At 47.7% G+C, this 27279-nt stretch overlaps 1 protein-coding gene across 1 annotated transcript in view; it reads left to right on the top strand.

The window, feature by feature from the left end:
* Positions 1-486: 486 nt before the first annotated feature.
* LOC148140612 (cytochrome P450 2K1-like) overlaps positions 487-27279 on the top strand; it is a 29667-nt gene continuing 2874 nt past the window's right edge. The window contains exons 1-8 of the mRNA XM_087978896.1: positions 487-784; positions 10757-10919; positions 12963-13112; positions 17393-17553; positions 18317-18490; positions 19895-20036; positions 22595-22782; positions 24986-25127. Of these exons, the coding sequence (XP_087835022.1) occupies positions 593-784; positions 10757-10919; positions 12963-13112; positions 17393-17553; positions 18317-18490; positions 19895-20036; positions 22595-22782; positions 24986-25127 (1312 nt within the window). The 5' untranslated portion in view covers positions 487-592. The remainder of the gene's footprint in view (positions 785-10756; positions 10920-12962; positions 13113-17392; positions 17554-18316; positions 18491-19894; positions 20037-22594; positions 22783-24985; positions 25128-27279) is intronic.

The raw sequence follows: 27279 nt of genomic DNA, 5'->3' as shown, positions 1-27279 counted from the left end.
TTCCCACTCCCTTTCCAACCCGACCAACCTTTGATCTCCTCCATTGCCACAATGAACCCAACTGCAAATTGGAGGAACAACACCTCATCTTCCTGTGGACAGCCTCCAGCCTGGAGGACTCAACATTGGGTTCTCCAATTTTAAATAACCTTCCTCCCCATCCACCCTGACTCCCTTCCCAACCCCTCCCCCATCCCTTCCACTGCTCCCTCCCACCAACTGGGTCGTATCCTCTACCTGTCTTCACCTATCCCCACTTCACCACCCTGCCCTCGCCCACCCCCTTTATCTGCATCCCACCCGAGCACCCACCCCTAGTCCTGAAAAAGGGTTACACCTGAAACTTTGGCCTCTCCACCTCCTGATGTTGCCTGGCCTGCTGTGGGACTACAAGAGAGGGCAGCACCATTTCTGTGCAAGAAGCTCAGGTTACTGTGTACCCAAATGTTTAATGGAATTTCACAGACAAGGTGGGGCTGAAAAGCACTCAGTGAGACAAATCAGGAAAAGGAGGCTGTTCTTTGCCAGTGGGGGACTGGACTGAAGGACATAACACACTCTAACATCACTGGTGTCTGAGCACTCTGACACAATGGCTCTCCTCAAGCTCTTCCCCACAGACTACACCTCGGCCCTATCGCTGCTGGCCCTCTTTCTCTTCCTGGTCGTGTCCCTAATTCGGCGGAGAGTTCCCAGGAATTTCCCTCCTGGACCGACCCCGCTTCCTCTGATCGGAAACCTGCACCAACTGGACCTCAAGAGGCTGGACTGGTCTCTCATTGGGGTAAGTGAGAATCCTTCACTGGGGGACTGTCTGAGGGATGGGGCGGTGTGAGGGAACAGCTCCCAAGGAGAAGCTCACAGAGACCGAGAGAGACACAAACCGAAGCAGATCCCTAATCCCTGACCGAGGAATCTGTTAGCCCTGGGGGCTGTGTTCTGAGAGTCTCTGATCTCTGGTCGGACTTTAATTCTAAACACAACGGGAGACAGAAAAAAAAACAAAGCTGTTGCAAAGTTATGGCACCTCAGAGAGTGACCAATCTGGGAACTGTTCAGTTTAATTAACATGTGACAGTAAAGCGAGAGCGACGCCGGACGATGGACCGAATGGCCTCTGACTGTGCCGGATTTGGTCTGAATCCTGAAGCCTATTTGAGAGCTTATCAGATCCTTACAACCAGATATTTAAAGCAGAGAGGGGATCGATATAAAATGATGGAAGAAGATTTGGGAGAATCGAAAATCCCTGGATGTTTTATTTCAGGCCATTATAACCAGATATTGACATTGTGAAAGTTCAGGAAAACACCTGAATTCATGTCCTGATCAAAACCCGAAGTGAGGTCAGTGCAAAGGGAAGGGACTGATCTGTGAGAGGGGGGGGGGTTCCTTTGAGGAATATCCCAGAGCCTAGTGCCCATCAAATACGTGTCACAAGGGAAAGAAAAAACATCTTAAAATTCAGTCCATTCATCGTGAACAAAATGAGGACTGATGTTTTGCAAATAAAATCACCGCTTTCCAAAGCAATTTAAGGTGTAAGAGTCCATACCACCAGAGGGGGGCCCAAGGTTGGGAGTGGGGTGGAGCAGGGTTGTAGGGGGAGGGTTGGGACAGCAACAGCTCTAAGGAATTTGGGACTTGAGAGATAAGGCATGATTTGGAGGAGCCGGTGTTGGATTGGGGTGGACAAAGTTAAAACTCACACAACACCAGCCAACAGGGCTGCTTCTGCATCAGGTGGTTGTGGAGCAGATTCATAAAACACAGGATTTATAGCAACAGGATTGCAGTGTCATGGAGTGTCATATTAAACAAATAAAGATCCAGTCTTTCATCATTTAGAATGATCATGTTCGTCTCAGTTCTTTCATATGTTAATCCCAGAACTTCTTTTAAAGTTACATTCTCGAGATATCTTAATGCTTTAAAGGTGTGAGGTTAAAATCTGTCGGTGTCCTAGTGCACAGAATCTTACATAGTTAAAAATCACACAACACCAGGTTATAGTCCAACAGGTTTAATTGGAAGCACACTAGCTTCCGGAGCGACGCTCCTTCATCAGGTGATTGTGGAGGGCTCGATTGTAACACAGAATTTATAGCAAAAATTTGCAGTGTTATGTTACTGAAATTATACATTGAAAAATTGATTGTCTGTTAAGCCTTTCATCTGTTAGAATACAGTGATAGTTTCACTTCTTTCATGTGTAAATCACAAAACCCTTTTTTTTAAAGTTGCGTTCTCGGGTTAGCTGTTAACAATGGTGATAGCTAGACAATACGTTGAAGGTGTTAGCCCCCTGTGTTCTCTGTCTGTGACCTGATGTTTAGATTGATTCTAATCTAAAAAGTGAGATAACAAGAGTTTTACATAAATTCATGCAGTTTTTGAGCTCAGAGTTCTACGTGAATGCATGCAGTTTTTAAGCAAAGTGCAATGTACCTCTGCAAGTACAAATTCACCACACAAAATATATGTCTGCATGTGGGTCTTTGTCTGTCTGTGTGTGTGTCTGTCTGGGGTGGGGGTTGTGAGTGTGAGAAAGTGTGTGTGTGTGTAGTGAGTGCAGAGTGTCTTAAGTCTGTGAGGGGGTGCATGTGTGGGAGTGTGTGTGTCTATAAGGGTGTGTGTGGGTGTCTGTGTGCACGTCTGTGTGTACCTGTGTCCGTGTGTATGTGAGAGTGTGTGTGTGTAGGAATATCTGTGTATGTGTGTGTGTAGTGCAATGGTGATCACCTGTAATGTGACATGAACCCAAGGTCCCGGTTGAGGCCCTCCCTATGGGTACCGAACTTAGCTATCAGCCTCTGCTCACATCACACTGCAAATTTTTGCTATAAATTCTGTGTTACAATCGAGCCCTCCACAATCACATGATGAAGGAGCGTCGCTCCGAAAGCTAGTGTGCTTCCAATTAAACCTGTTGGACTATAACCTGGTGTTGTGTGATTTTTAACTTTGTACACCCCAGTCCAACACCGGCATCTCTAAATCAAGAATCTGACATGTATTAATGCAGTTTTTGAACAAAATAAAATGTAACACTTCAAGTACAAACTCACCCCACAAACATATATTCTGGATTAGTGGTGCTGGAAGAGCACAGCAGTTCAGGCAACATCCGAGGAGCAGTACAATCGATGTTTCAGGCAAAAGCCCTTCATCAGGAATAAAGGCAGTGAGCCTGAAGGGTGGAGAGATAAGCTAGGGGAGGGTGGGGGTGGGGAGAAAGGAGCATAGAGTGCAATAGGTGAGTGGGGGAGGGGATGAAGGTGATAGGTCAGGGAGGAGGGTGGAGTGGATAGGTGGAAAAGAAGATAGGCAGGTAGGACAAGTCGTGGGGACAGTGCTGAGCTGGAAGTTTGGAACTGGGGTGAGGTGGGGAAGGGGAAATGAGGAAACTATTGAAGTCCACATTGATGCCCTGGGGTTGAAGTGTTCCGAGGCGGAAGATGAGGCGTTCTTCCGCCAGGCGTCTGGTGGTGAGGCAGTGGCGGTGAAGGAGGCCCAGGACCTCCATGTCCTCGGCAGAGTGGGAGGGGGAGTTGAAATGTCTCCCTCCCACTGTTCCTCGGATGCTGCCTGAACTGCTGTGCTCTTCCAGCACCACTAATCCAGAATCTGGTTTCCAGCATCTGCAGTCATTGTTTTTACCACAAATTTATATGTGTGTGGGCGCAGGGGAGACTGAGTGTGTGTCTGTGCATGTAGGGGTGTGAGTGTATGTGAGAGAGTGAGAGTGTGGGGGGTGTATGTGTGAGTGTATGAGAGAAGGTCTGTGTGTGTGTGGTGTGTGTGTTTGCGTGTATATATATTCAAAGTTTGGGAGAAGATTTGTAGCTCGGGGGCTCGTTGTTGTGGTCCTGTTCGCCGAGCTGGGAATTTGTGTTGCAGACATTAGTCCCCTGTCTAGGTGACATCCTCAGTGCTTGGGAACCTCCTGTGAAGCGCTTCTGTGATCTATCCTCCGGCATTTATAGTGGTTTGAATTTGCCGCTTCCGGTTGTCAGTTCCAGCTGTCCGTTGCAGTGGTCGGTATATTGGGTCCAGGTCGATGTGCTTATTGATTGAATCTGTGGATGAGTGCCATGCCTCTAGGAATTCCCTGGCTGTTCTCTGTTTGGCTTGTCCTATAATAGTAGTGTTGTCCCAGTTATTCCTGTCCTCTATCACACAGGTCTTAGACGACAGAACACGGGAGAGGCTGGACCAGCCGCTATCTCTGGACGAGCTGACCAAGGCCCTCGAGTCCTTCAGAAAGAATAAAGCTCCCGGAAGTGACGGCTTACCGGTCGAGCTCTATTCCGCTCTGTGGGACTTGATTGGCCAGGACCTGCTGGAGGTGTATGTCAGTATGCTTCGGGCAGGTACCATGAGTGAATCCATGAGGAAAGGCATCATCACCCTCATCTACAAGCGGAAGGGGGAGAGGGAGGAACTCAAAAATTGGAGACCAATCTCACTATTGAATGTGGATTATAAAATTCTGTCAAAGGTAATCGCCAACCGGGTCAGGTCTGGTCTGGGGTCGGTGATTCACCCTGACCAAACCTGTGCCGTACCGGGCAGGAAGATCGCTGAGAGTCTCGCACTCCTCAGGGATACGATCGCCTACCTACAGAGGGTTGGACACCTGCCTGATCAGCCTGGACCAGGAGAAAGCCTTTGACAGGATATCACACAGGTATATGAGAGACGTTCTCTCCAAAATGGGATTTGGGGAGGGAATCTGCAATTGGATCAGACTGCTCTACACCAACATTGTCATTGCAGTCTCAATCAATGGGTGGGAATCAGATAGCTTCCCAGTCAGGTCTGGAGTCAGGCAGGGCTGCCCTCTCTCTCCTGCCTTGTTTGTGTGCTGCATAGAGCCATTTGCCGAGTCCATCAGGAAGGATGCGAGCCTGAGGGGGTGAATATTCCTGGCAGTGGAGGCCTGCAGGTTAAGGCCTCCCTGTACATGGATGACGTCGCCGTTTTCTGCTCGGATCCACTGTCCGTGCACAGATTCATGTGCATATGTGACCAGTTCGAACGGGCCTCGGGGGCCAAGGTAAACCGAGGCAAGAGCGAAGCCATGCTCTTCGGGAACTGGGCCGACCAATCCTCGATCCCCTTCACCGTCAGGACTGACCACCTGAAGGTGCTGGGTATTTGGTTCGGAGGGGCTGGGGCGTGCGCCAAGTCTTGGGAGGAGCGTATCAGCAAAGTGAGGCAGAAACTGGGCAGATGGAAGCTACGGTCGCTCTCCATCGCGGGAAAAAACCTGGTCATCAGGTGTGAGGCACTGTCATTGCTGTTATATGTGGCACAGGTCTGGCCTATTCCCAGAACCTGTGCCGCTGCAGTCACCTGGGTCATCTTCCAGTTTATATGGAGGTCAAAGATGGACCGGGTCCGAAGGGACTCGATGTATAAAGATCTGGGCAACGGGGGAAAGAAAACACCCAATGCCACCCTCACCCTGATGGTCACCTTTGTGTGTGGCTGCATCAAGCTGTGCGTGGATCCCCGGTACGCAAACACCAAGTGTCACTACGTACTGAGGTTCTACCTGTCCCCGGTGTTGCGAAGGATGGGCCTGGCCTCGCTGCCACGGAACGCTCCGAGTAGTTGGACTGTTCCGTACCACCTGTCCTTCGTGGAGAAGTTTATGAAGAAAAACACCTTTGACCACAAGTCCATCAGGAAGTGGTCAGCACGTAGTGTCCTTGAGACCCTTCGGGAAAAGGAGAGGGTGGATCCTATCGAGCGGTTCCCTGAGCAGACTGTCAAAGCCATTTGGCAGAATGCCTCATCGCCAGAACTTTCCAACAAGCACCAAGACATGGCTTGTCTGGTGGTGAGAAGGGCTCTGCCTGTGAGATCCTTTATGCACGCCCGGACTCTCAGCCACACTGCACACTGCCCTCGAAGCGGCTGCGGGGAGGACGAGACTGTCACACACCTCCTTCTGGAATGTGCCTATGCAGAGGAAGTCTGGAGAGGAATGCAGTGGTGTCTGTCGAGGTTCGTCCCGAGCAGCTCCGTGACGTGGGACTCCATGCTCTACGGCCTGTTCCCCGGGACGCACACCGAGACGAACATCAACTGTGCCTGGAGGATCATCAACTCGGTGAAGGACGCTCTCTGGGTGGTCCGAAACCTGTTGATCTTCCAGCTGAAGGAGTTGACCCCGACTGAGTGCTGCAGACTGGCACATTCCAAGGTCCAGGACTACGTGCTGAGGGACGCGCTGAAGCTTGGGGCAGCTACCGCCAAGGCGCGGTGGGGAAAGACCACTGTGTAACGTCGGCCTCAGCTAAATATGTGGAGGGTCAATGTACAGACTTGTATATATGAATGATTACTCGATCTCTGTATGCAAAGAAATGGAATGTTTATGTATGTATGGCATGACCAATTGTACAGATCATCAAAATATTTTTATGAATAAAGTGTATTTTTGAAATATTAAACAAAATCCTGGTTAAAGAACGTCACTGAATGAATGCAGAACATTCAGAAGGTGAACAGCTCGTGGCTATGCACCAGTCCCATCAGGAGAAAGACGGGTGGGGCCCTGCAGTTTGAGTTGAGGGAGCTGTGTTCCAGGTTGGTACCTGTGCCACCACGACACCCTCCCGGGACCCCCCCCCAAGTACACACCCGTAACCTCCTCCTCTGCTCCGGACGTCTCCTTCAACAGCACTCAGACCAGCCTCGACTTCCCTCCAGCTCCCACCTCCACTTCTGGCTCCGCCCTCTCTGCAAGCTAGACTCGGACTACATTTCCCAGGGTCACCCCTGGGTCCTACTGCCAACCCTCAGCCTGTCAGCCAGTGCACCCAGTCTCCCTCCTCACCCATCCACCTCCACAATGCACCCTACCCCTCCACCTCTTCCTTTTAACCTCACCCCTCCCACCCCAGCACCCCTTCCCCCCACACCCCCACAACACTCCCCTCCCAATCTCCTTTCTCCCCCACACTCACTACCCCCTACCACACCACCACATCCAAACCTCACCCACCACATGCCATCACCATTCTCCCCTCCCCCGCATCAGCCACCTCGGGATTCCACCCAAAATTCCCAACCTCCCTCGGGCGACCCCCCTCTTCCACCTCCAAGGTTCCTCCTCCACTTGGTCACCACCCGCCCTTGTCCTCTTCATTCCAGACGGCTGACATGACATCCACCGCTTCAATTTCTCCAACCCTCCCCCCACCCACTCCAACCTCACCCCCTCCGAACGTGCAGCACACCACTCGCTCCTCACCAAACGCACTGACAAAGATAGTTGTCTGGACAACGGACCTCAATGTTCCAGAGGCTGAACGCCAGCTCTCCGACACCACGTCCTACCCCTCCCCTTTCCCGCGACCCCCTCCCCCCCCACCTTCGCGACCCATCAGGATAAATTCACTCACACTGTCTGTGCCCTCATTGTCTCCAGTGATCTCCCCTCCACTGCCTCCAAACCCATAGTCCCCCAGCCCCACACTGCCCGGTCTACCTGCTCCCCAAGATCCACAAGCCCAACTACCCCAGCTGACCCATCGTCTCGGCATGCCCCTGTCCCACTGAACTCATCCCATCCTACCTTGGATCAGGCATTTCCCACCTACACCCATGACACTAACCACACCCTCCATCTCTTCAGCAACTTCCAGTTCTCTGGCCCCCAGCGCTTGATCTACTCTCTGGCCGTGCCGTCCTTATTTACATCCATACCCCACAAGGATGGTCTCCAGGCCCTCCTCCTCTTCCTGTCAAACAGACCCATCCAGTCCCCCCTCCACCAAATACCCTCCTCCACCTCGCTGAAAGGATCCTCACCCTCAATAACATTTCCTTTAACTCCTCCCATTTCCTCCAAATCAAGGAGGTGTCCATGGGCACCCGGATGGGCCACAGCTACACCTGTCTCTGTGTTGGCTATATCGAACAGTCCCTATTCAGTACTTATACAGGCACTGTGCCATAACTCTTCCGCCATTACATCGATGACTGCATTGGGGCAGCATCCTGAATCCAGACTGAACTGGAGCTATTCAGCGATTTCACCCACAACTTCCACCCCTCCCTCAAATTCATTTGGTCCATTCCGGACACCTCCCTCCACTTTCTTGACCTCAATATTTCCATCTCCAGCGACAGTCTCCAGGCGGATGTTTACTACAAACCCACAGACTCCCATAACTACCTGGACTACACCTCCTCCCATCCAGTATCCTGCCAGAACTCCATCCCATTCTCCCAATTCCTCTGCCTCTGCCGCATTTGCTCGGACGAGGAGACATTCCTCTCCCAAGCATCCCAGATGTCCAGCTATTTTGAATAACGAGCTATTCCTCCCTCCATCATCCAGAGAGCCCTCTGCTGCACCACCTCCATTCCCCACTCCACTGCTCTAAACCCCCACCAACGCAATAAAGTCTGAGTCTCCCTTGTCCTCACCAGTCTCTGTATCCAATGCATCATTCATAAACACTTCTGCCAACTCCAACTAGACCCCACCACCCAGAATATCTCCCCCTGCACACTCCCCCTCTGCCTTCTGCAAGGACAGTTCCCTTTGACAGTCCTTTGTTTGCACCACTCTCCCCACCAACACCCCCGAACCCCCAGGTATCTTCCCCAGAAATGATTCAAAACTTGCCAGTCCACCACCTCCCTCACCTCCATCCAGGGCCCCAAACAGTCCTTCCGGGTGAGACAGAGATTCACCTGCCTCTCCTCCAACCTAGTTTACTGCATCAGGTGCTCCCGATGTGGTCTTCTCTACATCGGGGAAACTGAATGTAAACTTAGGGAATGGTTCACCGAGGATCTCTGCTGGGCCCGCAGATGCTTTAATCCCACTTCCCACTCCCTTTCTGACATGACCATCCTTGGCCTCCTGAATTGCCACAACAAACCCAATAACAAATTGGAGGAACAGCACCTCATCTTCCGCCTGGGCTGCCTCCTGCCTGGTGGACTCAACATTGAGTTCTCCAATTTCAAATAACCTCCCTCCCCATCCCCCGACTCCCTTCCCAGCCCCTCCCCCATCCCTTGCACTGCTCCCTCCCACCAACTGGATCCATTCCTCCCATTGACTAACCAGGTCATACCCTCTACCTGTCTTCACCTATCCCCCACTTCACCACCCTGTCCCAACCTCCCACTTTGTCTGCACCCCACCACTCCCAACACCCACCCCAGTCCTGAAGAAGTGTTTCTCCTGAAATGTTGACCTCTCCACTGCCTGGTTTACTGTGTTCTTCCAGCCACCTCCTGCTTGTCCATAGCAGAACCTCAAAGGAAACAATCTCCAGATTACCCACAGTGCCACACACGGGTCAGGAAACAAGATGGAGGATAAGCAGATGGATACGTGCCAGGGGATATGGCACTTGGTGGAGGGGTGGGGGGAGTTTGGGGGAAATTAGGCTCCCCGGAGGTTAGTAACAATTCTGGAGCAGGTGAGACTTGTCCAGGCCGGATGGTTTACGCCTGGATAGAGGCTAGACCAGCGTCCTGATGGGATAGTATATTAATGTTATTGAGGAGGGTTCAGATTAATTTTTCAGGGGGAATGGGAATGAGGAGATAACATTAGAGAGGAAAAGCCAGGAATTAGAAGAGGCAGCTAGCAAGAGAGTGAAAAAGGTTACTTACATTCTGAGTAAGAGGAACGGCAGTAAGGTCTAAATGATCATCACTGGGCCTGCCCATGAATGCATGGAGTGTGGTCAATGATACTGGTGAGTCGCTGATGCAGATAGCCAGCCACATGGGAACATGACCACATGGAAATAAGTTAGACCTGAATCTACAAGGGGAAAGTATTGCTGTTCCTTCAGTGTCACTGGCTCAACAGTGGATGTGCAAAGAGACTTGAGAGTTTGGGTGCACAGATCTTTGAAATAACGTAAGTAGGTTCAGAAAATAATCAAGAAAGTTGGTTGAATGTTGGCCTTCATACCTGGAGTACAAAAGGATGAATAAATTATGCTGCAGTTAGACAGGACCCTGGTCAGAGCCCACGTGGAGCACTGTGAGCAGGTCTGGGCTCCACACCTCAGGAAGGATGGAATGGCCTTGGAGGGAGCACAACGAAGGTTTACAGGAATAATACATGTCCTTCAGGGGTTAGGTTATGAAGAGAGATGATACAAATAAGGCCCATTTTCTCCGAAATTTAGAAGGATAAGGGGTGATCTGATCAAAATCTTCGAGATTGTTAACATGAAAAGGGTGGATAAAGATAAACTATTTCCACTGTTTGGAGAGTTTCGAACGAAAGGACACAGTCTGGGCCAGACCGTTCGGGAGGGAGATATGAGAAAGGGTGGTAGAACACTCTTCCACAAATGGCAGTGGGTGTGGGATCCGTTATTAGTTTTAAACCTGAGGTAGATACATTTTTATGAAGCAAAGCCATGAGGGGATATGGGCCAAAGGCAGGAACATGGAGTTCAGCCAAAGGTCATCCATGATGTCATTGAGTTGTGGAGGGAGCTTGAGGGGCTGAATGGCCTCATTCTGTTCCGATGTTCAACATTCTGGAATTCCTTTCCCAACACCATTGAAGGTTTACCCACCTGCGCTGCAGTGGGTCTGGAAGGCAGCTCACCACCACCTTCTGAAGGGAAAATACAGATGGGCATCAAATTCTTAGGAATTGGGGAATAATATTCTTTCCTTCATTTTTCGCCCCTGACTTGTGCTACAGCTGACTAGAAATGAAACCTTAATGAAATAAATCTCTCTTTGTTAGCTTGCAGAGAAATATGGCAGTGTATTTTCAGTGGAGCTCGGCCCACTGAAGGCCGTGGTGTTGACTGGTTACGATGCAGTGAAAGACGCTCTTGTGAATCACGCTGATCAATTCACTGGGAGGCCACACTTACCGATATATGACGCAATTTCATTCCGAAGTGGTAATTTCCCTCTTTCATCTCTGGGTTACTCTTTGGTCATTTCTGTCTTCACCTCAGCTCACCCGATCATGCTGGTTAAAGTGACACAAAATGTTCTGGAATTAAAAACTGTCGCCTTTAGCCACTATTTCCCTCAATTATCAATACCCAAGCTTCTCATTCCCAATACTCCTGGGTTAGGCCACTGTTTATCAGTGATTACAACTGAAATGATCCTGCTCCCCTGCCCTTTCCCTGCACTCCTGAAAAGTCTTTCCCTCGTCAGGCACTTATTCAAATCTTTTTTGAAAACTTCCATTGAATTTCCATTGATCAGGCACTTCTGATCATCACCAAAAACCCTCTTTGTTTCTTTTGCCAATGCTATGAGCTCTGTGCCATCTGATTCTCAGTCCTCCAGCCAATGGGAAACAGTGTCTTTTCATTGACTCTGACTAGATCCCTTATGATCTTGGATATTTCCATCCAAAAGCTGACACAGCCTTCCCTTCTGCAAGGTGAACAACACCAGCTTTGACAAGCTATCATCTACCATTCATCTGATGGTGGCCCTCGCTCAAGCATTTCCCAACAATGTGGTGCTCAGAATTGAATACAATGCCCCACTTGAAGCCAAACAAATGTTTTATTAAATTTCAACATAACTTCCTTTGGTTTTGCTGAAGAAACACACATTTTGTCAATCTGAATTCTTGCAATGTGCTAGAAAATGCCAAATTATTGTCAACCAAAACTTGTGCTGTATGAGAGGAGGGCTACTAGCAATTAAAATCATTACATTTCATATCCACATAAATACATTGTGCAACTTCGACATCTCATTCAAAACCCCAATTCGCTCGAGCTTCCTGCTGTCATATTAAATGGCAGCGATCAGATCCCGAGCTGCTAACAGACCTCACTCCCCTCCCTTGGTTAAGCTGCTGGGTTGGCAGTCAGACCCTGTTACCTTCCTACTTTTTATTTCCTGCCAATTGGCCACTTGCCGATACCCTGCTGTCTCAAGGTACTGCATTTCTTCCTCACCTCCCTCAATATATTGGGAGTCATTGAATACCTGGGACAATCCCCTGCATCAACAATTTGTCTCACTCCATAAATGTTGCTCAAGCTCCAGAACATTAATCTTCACGTGATATATTCGAGTTGTTCAATATTAATTCAACAAATAAAAAGGGCACATTTTACAGTGGGGCAACCTTAAATATGAACTGATAAACACTGAAATTGGGAGTCATAGATCATAGAGTCATAAAACACTGAAACAGACCCTTCGGTCTAACCAGTCCATGCTGAACATAATCCCAAACTAAACTTATCCCACTTGGCTGCGCTTGGTCCACATTCCTCCAAACATTTCTTATTCATGTACTTATCCAAATGTCTTTTAAACATTATAACTATATCCACTTCTGCCACTTCCACTGGAAGTTCATTCCACACACAAACCACACTCTGTATAAAACAACTGCCCCCATGTCTTTTTTAAAACATTTCTACTCACATCTAAAGAATATGCCCCTTGCCTTGAAATCCTCCATCCCGGGGGGAAAAGACACCTGCCATTCACCTTATCCATGACCCTCATGATTTTATAAACCTCTGCAAGGTCACCCCTCAACCTCTCACACTCCAGTGCAAAACGTTGCAGCCTATATCCTCCCTGCAACAGGGAGACCAGAATTGGACAGACGACACCAAAAGAGGCTGCTTGGTTACAAAAACCAATCAGAGGGAAGATGAGATTTGGTTTTGCGGCTCTCATTATCATCTGGAATGCAGTACCTGGGATGGTTCTAGAAGCAGGGTCAACAGGAACATCCAAAGGGGAATTGAGAATGACAACATCAAGAGGAATTTTATGAAGTCAGACCAATGGGCTCACTCCCCCCAAGAGCACTCATGGATACAATGACCTTCCTCTTGGTTGTAGAATGGTGTAATTCTCAGGAAAGGAAAGGGTGTTAGAAACCTGGGGTTTGGCAGCACTCACAGCAGAACCCGTGTACAATATTTGATCAGCTTTTCGTGTGTCACTTTCAGGTGTGCTATTCAGTGACGGGAAGTTGTGGCGGGAGAACCGAAAGTTTGTGATCTCAGCTCTCCGAGGCTTTGGCATGGGCAAGAAATCCATTGAAGACAGGATCAGTGAAGAGGCCAGCTTTCTTGTCAATGTGTTTGAGAGTCATAAGGGTGAGTGCTTGGTGGGTCATGACATGCTGGGATTCATGGTTCCCTCGAAATTGACATCTACAGAAAAGATTTTCACTTGAATAAAAGATTCCAACACCAACTTCAAGAGAATGTTCCAGGGCAGCATCCACATACCAATGCTGCTGCTGATGTGAAGATTCAGGAATATGCTTCCCCTCAGTTTAACTCGGTCCTGCCTGATCAGCAGAGACTCTGCCACTTTGGCCCTTTGACCATCGTCTCCACGTGTTGGTGACAAAGACTCTCGTGTATACGGCAGAGATGTGGGTGTCGAGGTACCTAGACTTGCTGAGCTATGGCGGTGGTGAGACTCCCAGGTCAGTCACTGTTGGGGTGGCCCATTGGGGGCCCTCAGGTTCCAGGTCCCAATACAACTTGGAGACAATACAAAGCCTCCTTGTGGGATTTCTTATTATAAAATGTGGGCTGGTCCGTGCACACCGATTCCCACAGGACACAACACGGTGTGACACTGGTGCAGTGGTAAGGGAGTTTGAAGGTAATTTGAGTCCAGACTCTGGTGTGTAAGCACGGACACAACATGGTCTGTGTCTGGTTGTCTGCTCCTGCACAAAGCTTACTGAATTACTTCCATTCCTTCAGTGCGGATGGTGGTTGCTAAAAGTTAGGTGCGATGGTGCATTAACAGCCTTTCTCATGCTCTTCCCAACTCTCGGGTCAATTTAGGCATTTGTTTGTTCAAACCATTGGTCCATTTCACCCCTAAGATCTGTTTGTTCCTCCTCGACTTAGTCTGACATAATTGACAGGTGAAATCACCGTCCCTCTCTCTCTCACTGAGTAGACATGACTGGTACTGAGTTTAACCTGAAACATGCCTCAGGTGAGGGGTGAGACTGAAAAGGTCGGACCTTTATAGCAATCACAGCCAGTGTGAGAATTGAGACCATGCTATATGTTCAAAACTTTACGCATGGCATGCACCGCTGACTGCCAGCAACATTTTGCCCGTGTCTAGTTGCCTCTTGAGAAGGAGATGGTGAGCTGTCTACCTGAATAATTCCGGTTCACATGCTGTAGGTTGACCCACAATGTCCTAATGGAGGGAATTCCAGGAGTTTGATTCAGTGATGTTAAATAATGATACATTTCTTCCTCCCACACTCCAGTCTCTTCAGAGATGTAGGTTTGAGTCCCACCGCTGCCAAGTCATTTTAAGCTGAAGGATTCTGTGTAACCTGAGGTGGAGGAAAGGGAAAAAATTGTGGCTGTAACAGCTGCTCAATATTGGAGATATTGCAGTGTTGGAGATGATTTCCTCGAATCTTTGGAACAGTAATTACTGTTTTATAAGCTGTTGCTTTGTTTGTTTTGAAAAGAAATCAAAACAACAATGGTTTAAAAAACTGATGAAGCGAGACAAAGCAGATACCACATGGGAGGTTAGAAATGGAGACATCAAACCGAAACAGTTAAGCAACCCAGGAATGACCCTGGACAGCTGTGTGACCCAGAAGTGACCCTGGACAGCTGTGTGACCCTGCAATGACCCTGTACAGCTGTGTGACCCAGCAATGACCCTGCATAGCTGTCTGACCCAGCAGTGACCCTGCAGAGCTGTATGGTTTTGCTGTTTAGTAACAAATGTATCTGGACATTGGAGTTCATTCTGAAAAAAATGCACAAACAGTAAAATTCGAAGCTGACCTTTGAGAAACCATGTGGGGATCTCACCACATGGGAGCAGTGAAGTGGCTAGCTTTAAAGTGTAACCTTACTGTGGTTTTTGGTAAATCTACAACAGTGAGTACAAGGGGTACTTTTTGATTATATGTTTTTATTGAGATCTCTCGCTTCATTAAACCTTAAAGATATAAAACATAGCTACTGAATTATCTTTTTTGAGCGGTAGGACTGGGCTATTTTCTGTATCTATCAATTATTAAGGTGTAAAGATGGCCTTTAGTAGAGTGATGGGCTCTTCCTGTTGGATGTGGGAGATTGGGGAGAGTTTCCAAGTTACAGATGATTATGTCTGCAGGAAGTGTGTTTGTGAATTCTATCAGATTGCATGGATTGGTGAGAGTTGAAAAATTTGGTGCTGGAAAAACACAGCAGGCCAGGCTGCATCCGAGGAGCAGGAGAATCGACGTTTCGGGCATAGGTCCTTCGGGACGTCGATTCTCCTGCTCCTCAGATGCTGCCTGGCCTGCTGTGTTTTTCCAGCACCACATTTTTCAACTCTGGTACTCCAGTATCTGCAGTCCTCACTTTCTCCTGGATTGGTGAGAGTGGCAGGTTGAGGAAATGAGGAACTTACAGGAACGAGGGGTGCGGTGGATGGCAGTTTCAGGAAGGGAGAAAAACTGCAAAAGACAGTCAGTTAAATGGGTTAACTCCAGGAAAGGTAGGCAGGTAGTGCAGGAGTCTCCTGTGGCTATTCCCATCTCAAACAAGTATGTTGTTTTGGAAAATGTAGGAGGTGGTGGGCTCTCAGGGAAATGTAGCCCCAAGTTTTTAGTAGCGAGATTGGCTCTAATGTAACAAGGCAGTATGTCTCCTTCAAAGTGATTGCTTGTAACTAAGAGGATTGATGTGGGCAGAGTGGTGGATGTGATCCAAATGGACTTCAGTAAGGCATTCAACAAGGTTCCGCATTGTAGACTGGTTAGCAAGGTTAGATCACATGGAATACAGAGAGAACTAGCCATTTGGATATAGAACTGGCTCAAAGGTAGAAGACAGAGGGTGGTGGTGGAGGGTTGCTTTTCAGACTGGAGGCCTGTGACCAGTGGAGTGCCACAAGGATCAGTGCCTGGGTTCATTGATTTTTATCATTTATATAAATGGTTTGGATGTGAACACAGGAAGTATTGTTGGCATGTTTGCAGATGACATCAAAATTGTAGGTGTTGCAGACAGCAAAGAAGGTTATCTCAGAGTACTACAGGATCTTGGCGAGATGGGCCAGTGGACGAAGAGTGGCAAATAGAGGTTAATTTAAATAATGCGAGGTGCTGTATTTTAGAAAGGCAAATCAGGCAGGAATTATGCACTTAATAGTAAGGTCTAGGGAGTGTTGCTGAACAAAGAGACCTTGGAGTGCAGGTTCACAGTTCCTTGAAAGTGGAGTTGCAGGCAGTTAGGAGAGTGAAGAAGGCATTTAATATGCTTTTCTTTATTGGTAAGAGCATTGAGTATAGGAGTTGGGAAGTCATGTTGGACAGGACATTGGCTAGGCCACGTTTGGAAGATTTTGTGCAATTCACGTATCCCTCCTTGAGGAAGGATGTTGTGAAATGTGAAATGGTGTAGAAAAGATTCACAAGGATGTTGCCAGGGTTGGAGGGTTTGAGTTATAGGGAGAGGCTGAATAGGCTAGGGCTGTTTTCCCTGGAGTATCGGATGCTGAGGGGTGACCTCATAGAGGTTTATAAAATCATGAGAGGCATGGATTAAGGTAAATAGACCAGGTCTTTTCCCTGGGGTGGGGGAGCCCACAACTAGAGAGCATAAATTTAAGTTGAGAGGGGAAAGATATAATAGATACCTAAAGGGGCAACATTTTCATGCAAAGGGTGGTACATGTATGGAATGTGCTGCCAGAGGAAGAGGTGGCAGTTGGTATGGTTCAATATTTAAAATTAATCTGGATATGTATATGAATAGGAAGGGTTTAAAGGGATACGGGCCAAGTGCTGGCAAAAGGCACTAGATTAATTTAGAATATCTGGTTGCCATAGATGAATTGTATCGAATAGTCTATTTCCATGCTGTACACCTCTATGACTATGACTCATCTAAAAGCTGCAATTTTGACTTCCTGCTTCCTGATTAATCTTAAGTCTTCCCAATTCTGACAAAACCCAGCAGGTCGGGCTGTATCTGTGGGAGAGAAAACAGTGTTAACCTTTTGAGTCCCCTTCTTCAGAACAGGAACATTGAATATGGAACTGGTCAGATTCCTGAAGAGGCAGGGAATAGAGGGATATGGAGCGTGTGGAGACAGAAGGGTTTTAGTTCAGAAAGGTTTCATGCATCGGTTCAGGCTCGATGGGCCGAAGGGTCTGTTCCAGTAATGTACTGTTGTTTGTTAAAACACTAACTCTGCTTTCTCTCCAGGGATGCTGCCAGATGTGCTGAGTTTCTCCAGAAATTTCTGTTGTTGTTTCAGATTTGCAGCCTCCGCGGTTCTTTGTTTTATACGAGTAACTTGTGCTTTGTAAAAGAGGACAATGACTGAAGTATTATTACTGTTTAGAGGCCTTTTTGTAATGGAATTCTGTGTTTATTCACAGGTCAGCCTTTTGAAACTGCACAGATTATGTATTTGGCTGTGAGCAATATCATCTGTTCCATCATATTTGGAGACCGTTTTGATTATAACAATGAAGTATTTCTCCATCTAACAAACATGGTTAATGCGAACACGAGACTGATTGGAACAGCCCCAATACATGTAATTGTCGTTTTGTGGTATTGTACTCAGGCTGAGTGTTGAGGTCATTTGCAATTTGGTGTGTGTGACTATTTCCGCACCTGACTTGTTACAGGTTGAAGACTCTTGCTCACATTGTGTCTCAGTCATAAATGCTGATATGTGCGACAGGCTTACGTGGGCTAAACTGGAAAACTTTTGGTGAGAAAATAAACGTGGAAAACTATTTTAAAATAAAGCAAAGAACAGTGGGGGTGCTGGCAATCAGAAAATGGTTGGGAAGTTGCTGGAAAGACCCAGGAGATCTGGTAGCCTCTGTGGAGAGAAAGTTTCAGGTCCAATGGCCATCCTTCAGCACTGACAAAATTAACCTGGCCTGGCACTGAACATGATCCTACTGTTTCAATTCGATTTAACAATACAAATTTGGATTTAAAAGTATAATGATGAATATAATTGGCAAGAAAAGCCCAGCTGGTCTACTAATTTGGAGGATATCTGCTGGCCTGACCTGCATCTGATTTTTGGAATCCATGTATAGTAGGTGATTGCGGATAGGCCACCCTGGACGATAACCAAAGCACTCAAATAAAAACATAAAATTTGGAGGGTTGGTGGGTTGGGGTGGGGGCACTGAGGAGAGGAGAGGAAGTGTGGTGTTGCCATGACAATCTCCTATCTCCCATGGAGCATCACTGAAGGTAAGTAGTTGCTGCACTGACCATGGAGGAGCGATCACTGGATCCTACAAAGGCCTGATCCTTATGTTCTTGTTCCAATCCAGCTGTACAACGCTTACCCATCTCTGGGATTTCTGATTCCGAGCCGCAGGAAGATTATTCAAAATCAAGTGAAGATGCATGAAATCTTTGAAGGTTTCTTCAAAGCTGCCAAAGAGACGTTGAGTGAGAACAGCATCCAGACACTCAGCGAGGCCTTAATTCTGAGGCATCAGCAGGTACAGAGACACACCTCTTCAGCAGTAAGGGGAATCTCCCCAGATTTCAGACTCCACACCAGGACTTTGTGGGTTGTGATGGAGGAAGATTCTGTGTTAAACATCTGTTAATATGTCGCTCAGTGCTGCCGCTAGTCTCTGGATGGAACTACGAATGTGTAGCTTCAAGCGCTCACTGTATCTGATTATTTATCTTATCGTCGTGCTCATGACATCATGTGGATGCTCAATGTGTCCAGAATATAGCATTGATGGTGTGTGAGCTTCAATCTTGCAAAAGTCATCAGGGAAAGTTTCATGAGTAATATAACTGAGGAGAGGTCTTTCCTTATTTTACACATTATTTTCCCCGAACACTGCCCTTGAAATTACACCTGGATCTGTTGTTCAGTGCTTTGGAGCTGCACTCTTCTCATTTTGACTGGAAAATCAATCTCTTTGATGAATTTAAACCCCACATTCATTAAGTCCAGCCCCTTCATCTCTGCTGTGAATTGAAACCTAATGGTGAACTCAGACAGGAGAGGCAACTTTCCTTCAGAGAATTGTAGGGTGATACAGCAGAGAGGAAGGTCGCTCGGCCCATCATATCGATGGCTGCTTCCTGGTAGAGCTATCCCACTCCCCTATTCTTTCTCCACTGCCCTGTCACTTATTTCTCTTCAAGTATATCCCCGACTCTTGTGTGAACATGGCTTTGTGTCTGTGTCAGGAAATCCAGTCACTCAGCATCACATTGCACTAGAGTGTTCCTTGTTGCCTGTCTGACTGCACTTGTCCCTGACCCACCCTGCTCCTGCAATCAGTCTCTCCTTACTTATCCAGTCAAACCCATTCATGATTTCCAACGGCTCTATCGAATCTCCCCTTGATCTTCTCCCCTTCAGTAAATCTGTCCTGCACCCACACGTCCCCCCCCCCCCCCCCCCCCCCCCCCCCCCCCAGCATTGACATTTTCCCGAAAGTGTGACACCACGACTGGCTGCAATATTCCAGCTGAGGCCTCACCAGATTTTTGTATATATTTGTGTATAAAACAGAACGGTGTGGGTTAACTTCCTGATGTATGTACTCTGACCTACAAAAGCTATAAAGTTACTTTAAAGGACTTCTCGACCTGTCCCTCCACCTTCAAATTGGTGAAGTCTATTGCCTCCCATGAGTGAGTGCTCATTGCCTCCCCAAAGCCTGACCATGAGTGAGTGTATTTCTCCTCCCTCCACTTCCCATTTCCCTGCATTGTATTCCATCTGCCAAGTCTGTCATTGTCATCGTGACGTTCATGACCAGAGGCTGGAAGGATCACTATCCTCGGGAACACAGACCCCTGTCCAGACATTGACAGATCTGGATATTTTCCTGAAGGAGGCGTCACACTCTCCTTTGTTTCATTTTGTCTTGAAGGAGCTGGGAGGTGAAGATTTAGAGAGTAAGAAAAAGGATATCGTGGTTACAATCACTGACCTGTTTGGTGCTGGCACAGGAACCACCTCCACTACCATCTGCTGGGGACTTCTTCTGATGGTAAACTACCCAGAAATCCAGAGTAAGGAATCCTTCACTCTGTGTTTGTTAGTTTGGTGGTTGTGTCTAAAATGGCATCTGATTCTAATCTAATATTATTACTTGTATAGTTGTATCTTGTTGCTTGTAATGTATATAAATGGTTGGGAGGGGAATTCAGACATGGCCTGATGGATAGGTTTGTGGATGACACAAAGTTCAGGGGAGCTGTGGATAGCGAGGAGGATTGTCAGAGGATTCAGCAGGATAGAGATTGGCTGGAGAGATGGGTGGAGAAATGGCAGATGGAGTTTAATCCAGACAAATGGAAGGTGATGCATTTTGGGAGATCTAATGCCGGAGGGAAGTACTGCACACAGTAAATGGCAGAAACCTTCATAGCACCAACAGACCGAGGCATTTGGTGTGCAGGGCCACAGTTCCCTGAAAGTGACAACACAAGTTGATACGGAGGTCAAGAAGACATCTGGGCGTGCTTGCCTTCATTGGGCAGGGATGGAGGATGAAAAATTAGCAACTCATGTGGCAGTGGTGTGGTACTTTAGTGAGGCCATATTTAAAATATTGTGTACAATTCTGGTCGCCACACTAACAGAAGGACGGGGAGGCTTTGGAGAGGGTTCAGAAGTGGTTTATAAGGATGTTGCCTGGTGTAGAGGACACTAGCCATGAGGAGACAGTGGAAAAACTCAGTTTGTTTTCACTATAATTTCAAAGGATGAGGGGTGACCTGATCGATGTTTACAAATTATGAAAGGCATGGATAGATGGAGTCCTTAATGACAGTTCCTGGGTGACATCAATTTAAGGTAAAAGCGGGTAAGTTTAACAAAAATATGAGAGCCAAGTCTTTTTTACCCAGAGGGTGGTAAGTGTCTGGAGGAAGTGGTGGAGGCGGAGACAATAGTAGCGTTTAAGAGGCATCTCGACAATAGAGGAACAGACAGGGAATAGAGGGATACTGACCACGTAGAGGCAAAAGGGTTTTAGTTAGAAAGGCATCACGTGTCAGTACAGTCTTGGTGGGCCGAAGGGCCTGTTCCTGGGCTCTACTCTCCTTTGTTTTGTTTTTGTCAGTCCTTTATGTTCCCTGAGGGAGGTTTGTTCCTGTCATGAGTGTCTTGGCACATGGCATTTCATATCTACATCTGGTGCTCAAACCCACCCTCCCCTCGGGGTAAAATACTGACCCCTGTAACAATCTGATTGAGAATAAAACAAGACATTGTCAGCCAGGAACCCAGTGACCATCAAGAGCAATACTGAAACAGCTCTGGGCTCAGCATTATATTGGCCATCTCAATCAGAAACCTCTCCAATGGTTGTGATCAGAAAGAGTTGATCATTAGTGAGCCAGCACGTGGAGTCTTCCTGAGCTTGAGCCCAAGGTGACACCTCTGGGCACAGAGGAGACAACTTTCATTGCAGGTTCTGGGATGATACCCAGGGTGACGTACATAAAGACGCAAAATCAATATTGACACATCTCACCAATCTACATTTTAAATTCTGTATTTGATTTCTGCCCTGGAGTTGGAGCACAAAAACTTTATTAAGCACCAGAGAAAATGCTAGACCTGGGAGTGCAGGTTTGAAGGAGAGCAGAGCTATAACCTGTACACAGTGTGGCACAGTCATACTCCTGCATCTACACACGAATACCTCTAGGTGGAGCCTTGCAGTCCAGCACTGAGCTCCATACCTGGATTGATGTTCAGGGAATTATCCAATTTATCACAATTTATCTTAGTTTAAGCCCAGGTGAACACCCCAGTAGCTGCACAGTGAATTTTCCAATATTGTGGATCGTTGTGGTCAAGGGGAACCAACAGCATGGAATGTGGAGACAGAACATTGATAAGCCTCGAACAAGTTGTATTCAAGACCTCTCTCGCTCTCTGACAGAGAGACAAAGCCTCCCTCAGGGACATCGGGAATCCAACAGAATTGGCAGATGCTCTGTCAGTCTGATTCACTTGGGTAAATAATTACCTCACTGTCTGATTCCCAATTGGACTGAAGGCAAGAAGGCTTTATGTAGGTTGAGGTGAACAATTATCCCAATAAACAGGTCACTGCAGAGGGGATGGGCCTCTTGAATGGATTTGTTATACTTTCGATCTCGGTTGAGGGGGAAATACTCTAGGAGTGGCCCTAAAATGTCCCTCCTGGGATCATCCTGACCCTGCCGAGTTTCCTGCCCAACGCTTATTTTGTGGAAATTTCGGCTCGACAAATAAGCACTTTCAATCGCATCCTTCTCAAGGGTAATAAATATGAATAGTGGCATGGAATTATTTTAAATAGATTGTCAAATTGTCCTCAGTAGTGAACAATAAAAATTGACCTTGGAGGTTAGCACACAGTGGGTGGTATCACATCAGCTGTGTGTTTGGGGCAGTTTGATGTTTATGCCTGTCAGAGTTGATGAAGCAAAGTATTGAGAGGGGAATGTACTGGCAACGGAACTGATAGAGCCCGTTCCATGTCACTCAACAACACAAAGTTCTCCACTTCAGTTCATCCTGCTGTAAACTGTTTCCCTCCATCCAAAGATCTTTACCTTTTTGTCTGTTTCAGGGAAAGTTCAAGATGAAATTGACCGGGTGATAGGAGCTGGTCGATTCCCGAGAACAGAAGACCAGAGACACATGCCCTACACTGAGGCTGTGATTCACGAAATCCAGAGATTTGCCAACATTGTCCCCATGAACCTTCCTCATTCGACAACCGAGGACACGCATTTCAGAGGGTATTTCCTTCCAAAGGTATCAGAGATACAAGGCTTACTTTTCACAATTTGTGCCACTTGGAGCATTGTTAGAGACAAAAGAAACTGCAGATGCTGGAAACCAAAGTAAACAAACAGGAGGCTGGAAGGACACAGCAAGTCAGGCAGCACCAGGAGGTGGGGAAGTGGGCGTTTCGGGTGTAACCCTGCTTTGGGACTAGGGGTGGGAGTGAGGGGGTGGGGTGGGAGATGGGGGTCAGAGTGGTGAGGTAGGAATAGGTGAACACAGGGAGAGGTTGATCTGGTTGGTCGATGGGAGGAATGTATCCAGTTGGTAGGCGGAAGGGAGGGTCGATCCTAGGAATGGAAGGGAGGGGGAGGGGCTGGGAAGTGAGCTGGATGGGGAGGGAGGTTAAATGAAATTGGAGAACTCAATGTTGAGTCTTCCCGGCTGTAGGCTGCCCAGGTGGAAGATGAGGTGCTGTTCCTCCAACTTGTGGTCTGGCAATGGAGGAGGCTGAGGATGATCATATTGGAGAGGGAGTGGGAAGGGGAATTAAAATGGGCGGTGACTGGGAGGTCAGGTCGGCCCCTGCGGCTGAGATGTTCAGTGAACAGTTCCTTAAGGTTACGTTTGGTCTCCCCGATGTAGAGAAGACCACATTGGGAGGCCCTGATGCAGTAAACTGGGTTGGAGGAGAGGCAGGTGAACCTCTGTCTGACCTGAAAGGACTGTTTGGGGCCCTGGAGGGAGGTGAGGAAAGTGGTGTACCAGCAGGTTTTGCACCTTTTCCGCCTGCAGGGGATGTACCGTGGGTTGGATGTGGGGTGGCAGTGAGCTGTTGGTGGGGAGAATGGCACAAACCAAGGACTGCCGAAGGGAACGGTTTTTCCGGAGGGCAGAGAGGGGTGAGGAGGGGGAGATGTTCTTGGGGTTGGGTCTAGTTGGAGTTGGCCAACCTGACCTCCCAACCACCGCCTATTTCAATTCCCCTTCCCATACCCTCTCCGACATGTCCATCATCCTTCGCCTCAACATTGAGCTCTCCAATTTCAAACAACCTCCCTTCCCAGACCCTCCCCCTCCCTTCCACTGCTCCCTGCTACCCGGCCCGCTACCCGGCCCACTTCCCAGCCAAAACCCTCCTCCACATCCCCCCCACCTTTATCTGCAGCTCCCCTCACCCCCACCCCCGGTCCTGAAGAAGAGTTCTACTTGGAACATTGTTGCCATGGTAATAATATTATGGTGCTTTCTGAATAAATACAGGAACTGAGTTAGAAAGGAAACAAATTAAAAGGGGGAATTTCAATGTTGAGAATTGCTCATAAAAAGTCACATAGAAGGTTCCCATCACACAACCTCAACGGTGAAAAATGAGACCATTTCTCCCATCTCATCTGTACTAGCTCTCTTTAGTGTTTTGACAGAACCAAACGTCTGCCTTTCCTCCATAAGCCATTGGTCCCATTGAAATAATCATCAAGTGCTCTCCTGAATGCCTCATGTGACCCTGCCTTGACCGTACTTCATTCCAAACCCAGTCACTAACTGTGGGAAGAGGTTTGATTTTAAATCTCACCTCACACTTGTGTTTTTTAAAATGCGTCAAATCGCACCTCACACATGCTTTTTTCAAAATGTGGTTAAACTGTGCTGTCTGATTCTCAATCCTGTTACAAACACTTTGCACTCATCAGGATGATGTCAATGTAAAGGGTGACATTATTGTTAATGAATGAGAGGAGAGTGCTGATTGGTTGGCCAGTAGACTCTGATTATCAGAGGTCAAAGCAAATGCACCAGTTAATGATGACTGGCGTTTAACTGCCAAGCTCTGTTTAAGTTTAAAACTGGGCAGGTTGACTATGATTGCCCTGAAGGGTGAACTGGAGAGAGGCAGTCACCTATTTTATTGAGTTGAACGGCACAATCTGTGTACGTGTTCCTTCTGTCAGCAAGCAGCAGGGCCCTGTGCACTAATCTCCCCAGCCTCCACTGCAGGTAAATATGTCCCACTGCAGGCCGAGCAGCAATTTGGATTTTAGGAATTGAGTTTCTTTAATCGTGGGGATGAGCCGTTACATTTGACAATAAGGTGGAGCCCGTTATAACCTGAGGTGTCTCGTGAAACTAACAGGATCAGGGAGAAAACTGGGTTTTCCACATCCTGCATGACTCACTCTCCATTAAACGCAGGCACAGTAACACATTCAGAATGGCTTTCCGTGTTTTTCAGGGAACGTACGTTATTCCTTTACTGACCTCGGTGCTGTACGATAAAACCCAATGGGAAAAGCCCCACCAGTTTAACCCAGCTCACTTCCTGGATACTGATGGGAATTTTGTGAAGAAAGACGCCTTCATGCCTTTCTCTGCAGGTAACCGGTTGTAAAAGGGGCCATGTGTTCCGTTACTAAAATATTCCCATTTCTGAAGTGAGGCAACTGTCTGTGGAGAGCCAGCTCTGATTTGAACTGGGAGCGAGCTCCAAACTTTCACAATAGATTGAGCTCCCCCATTTGGCTCTTACTTCATCCATGGTATGTGGGTGTCACTGGCTGGGCCCAGGATTTATTGCCCGTTCCCGAGTCACCCCTTGAGAAGGTGGTGGTGAGCTGGTGTCTTGACCCGCTGCAGTCCATGCGCTGTAGAGAAATGCTGTTACGGAGGGAACGCCACGATTCTGAGCCAGCGACACTGAAGGAATGTGGAGATGGAAAGGGCAGGACAGTGGATGTGAAGAATGTGGGATGAGCCATAATCCCATTGAACAGTCTCGAGGGGCCGAATGGTCTGCTCCACTTCTTATTTCTCGTGGTCTTACGGTCAGGATGGTGAGTGGCTCGGAGGGACTGTAGAGTTTCAAGAAGCCAGCTCCCACAAATCGGGAATGGGCAATAAGTGCTGGGCCCAGCCAGTGATGTTCATGCTCCATGAGTGAATAAAGAAAAGGGAAGTTAAATACGAAGGCTATGACCAGTAATGTCAATTAATTCGGCTCAGGAGGTGCCACAGGTCCTGCGATCCCATTGGGGTTTGGTGGGACCACACTCAGTCACAGTTTTGGTCTCTCCACCCAAGGAAGGGTAAAGTTACCTTAGAGAGAGTCACTGAGCTGACTCCTGGAACAGGGTCTCGGTACTCTATTCCTTAAAGACATTGAAATATGGATAATTCTTCAGGCCCTGGAGAGGGGATGTGTCATAGAGTCATAGAGATGTACAGCATGGAAACTGACCCTTCGGTCCAACCCGTCCATGCCAACTAGATATCCCAACCCAATCTAGTCACACCTGCCAGTTCCAAACCCTTTCTATTCATATACCCATCCAAATGCTTCTTAAATGTTGCAATTATACCAGCCTCCACCACATCCTCTGGCAGCTCATTCCATACACGCACCACCCTCTGGGTGAAATGGTTGCCCCTTAGGTCCCTTTTATATCTTTCCCCTCTCACCCTAAACCTATGCCCTCTAGTTCTGAACTCCCCGACCCCAGGGAAAAGACTTTGCTTATTTACCTTATCCATGCCCCTCAGAATTTTTAAACCTCTATAAGGTCACCCCTCAGCCTCCGATGCTCCTGAGAAAACAGCCCCAGCCAGTTCAGCCTCTCCCTGTAGCTCAAATCCTCCAACTCTGGCAACATCCTTGTAAATCCTTTCTGAACCCTTTCAAGTTCCACAACATCTTTCTGATAGGAAGGAGACCAGAATTGCACACAATATTCCAACAGTGGCCTCACCAATGTCCTATACAGCCACAACATGACCGCCCAACTCCTGTACTCAATATTCTGACCAATAAAAGAAAGCATACCAAACGCCTTCTTCACTATCCTATCCAGCTGCGACTCCACTTTCAAGGAGCGATGAACCTGCACTCCAAGGTCTCTTTGTTCAGCAACATTCCCTAGGATCTTACCATTAAGTGTATAAGTCCTGCTAAGATTTGCTTTCCCAAAACGTAGCACTTCGCCTTTGTCTGAATTAAACTCCATCATTTCTGTTCAATGGACAGCCTCACAGTAAAGGAGTGTCCATTTAGGATGGGGAGAAGGACAATGTTCTCTCACTCAGAGTGGGGTGTGGCTTTGGAATTCCCTGCCCTGAGGGTCTGTGGATGTTCAGTCATTGAGTAGATTCAGGACCAAGTTATTGGATCTGAGTTAAATGGGTGGAATGGGGAAGGTTTGGGAAGGTGGGGTGAATGAGCAAAGAGCTTGAAGGGCCGAACGTACTCCCAGCTGTTCGGGTTCTGTCTGTACAGGGATGGAGAGACACACTGTGGGAATGGAATTGCTTGCAGTTGGTGACCATTGGGATGGTTTCAGCGATGGGGGTTTGGAAGATGGTGGTCTATGAACGGACCATGTGTGTGTGTGTGTGTGAGTGTGTGTGTATGTGTGTGTCTGTGTGTGTGTGTGTGTGTCTGTGTGTGTGTGTGTCTGTGTCTGTGAGTATGTGTGAGTGTCTGTGTGTTTGTGTGTCTGTGTGTGTCTGTGTATGTGTGTGTGTATCTGTTTGTGT

This window comes from Chiloscyllium plagiosum, unplaced genomic scaffold, assembly GCF_037043375.1.
Source record: "Chiloscyllium plagiosum isolate Xiang-an unplaced genomic scaffold, Cpla_swu_hap1 HiC_scaffold_35, whole genome shotgun sequence".
NCBI lineage: Eukaryota > Metazoa > Chordata > Chondrichthyes > Orectolobiformes > Hemiscylliidae > Chiloscyllium > Chiloscyllium plagiosum.
The sequence above is the reverse complement of the archived record's forward strand: the minus strand, read 5'-3'. Positions and strand labels throughout refer to the sequence as shown.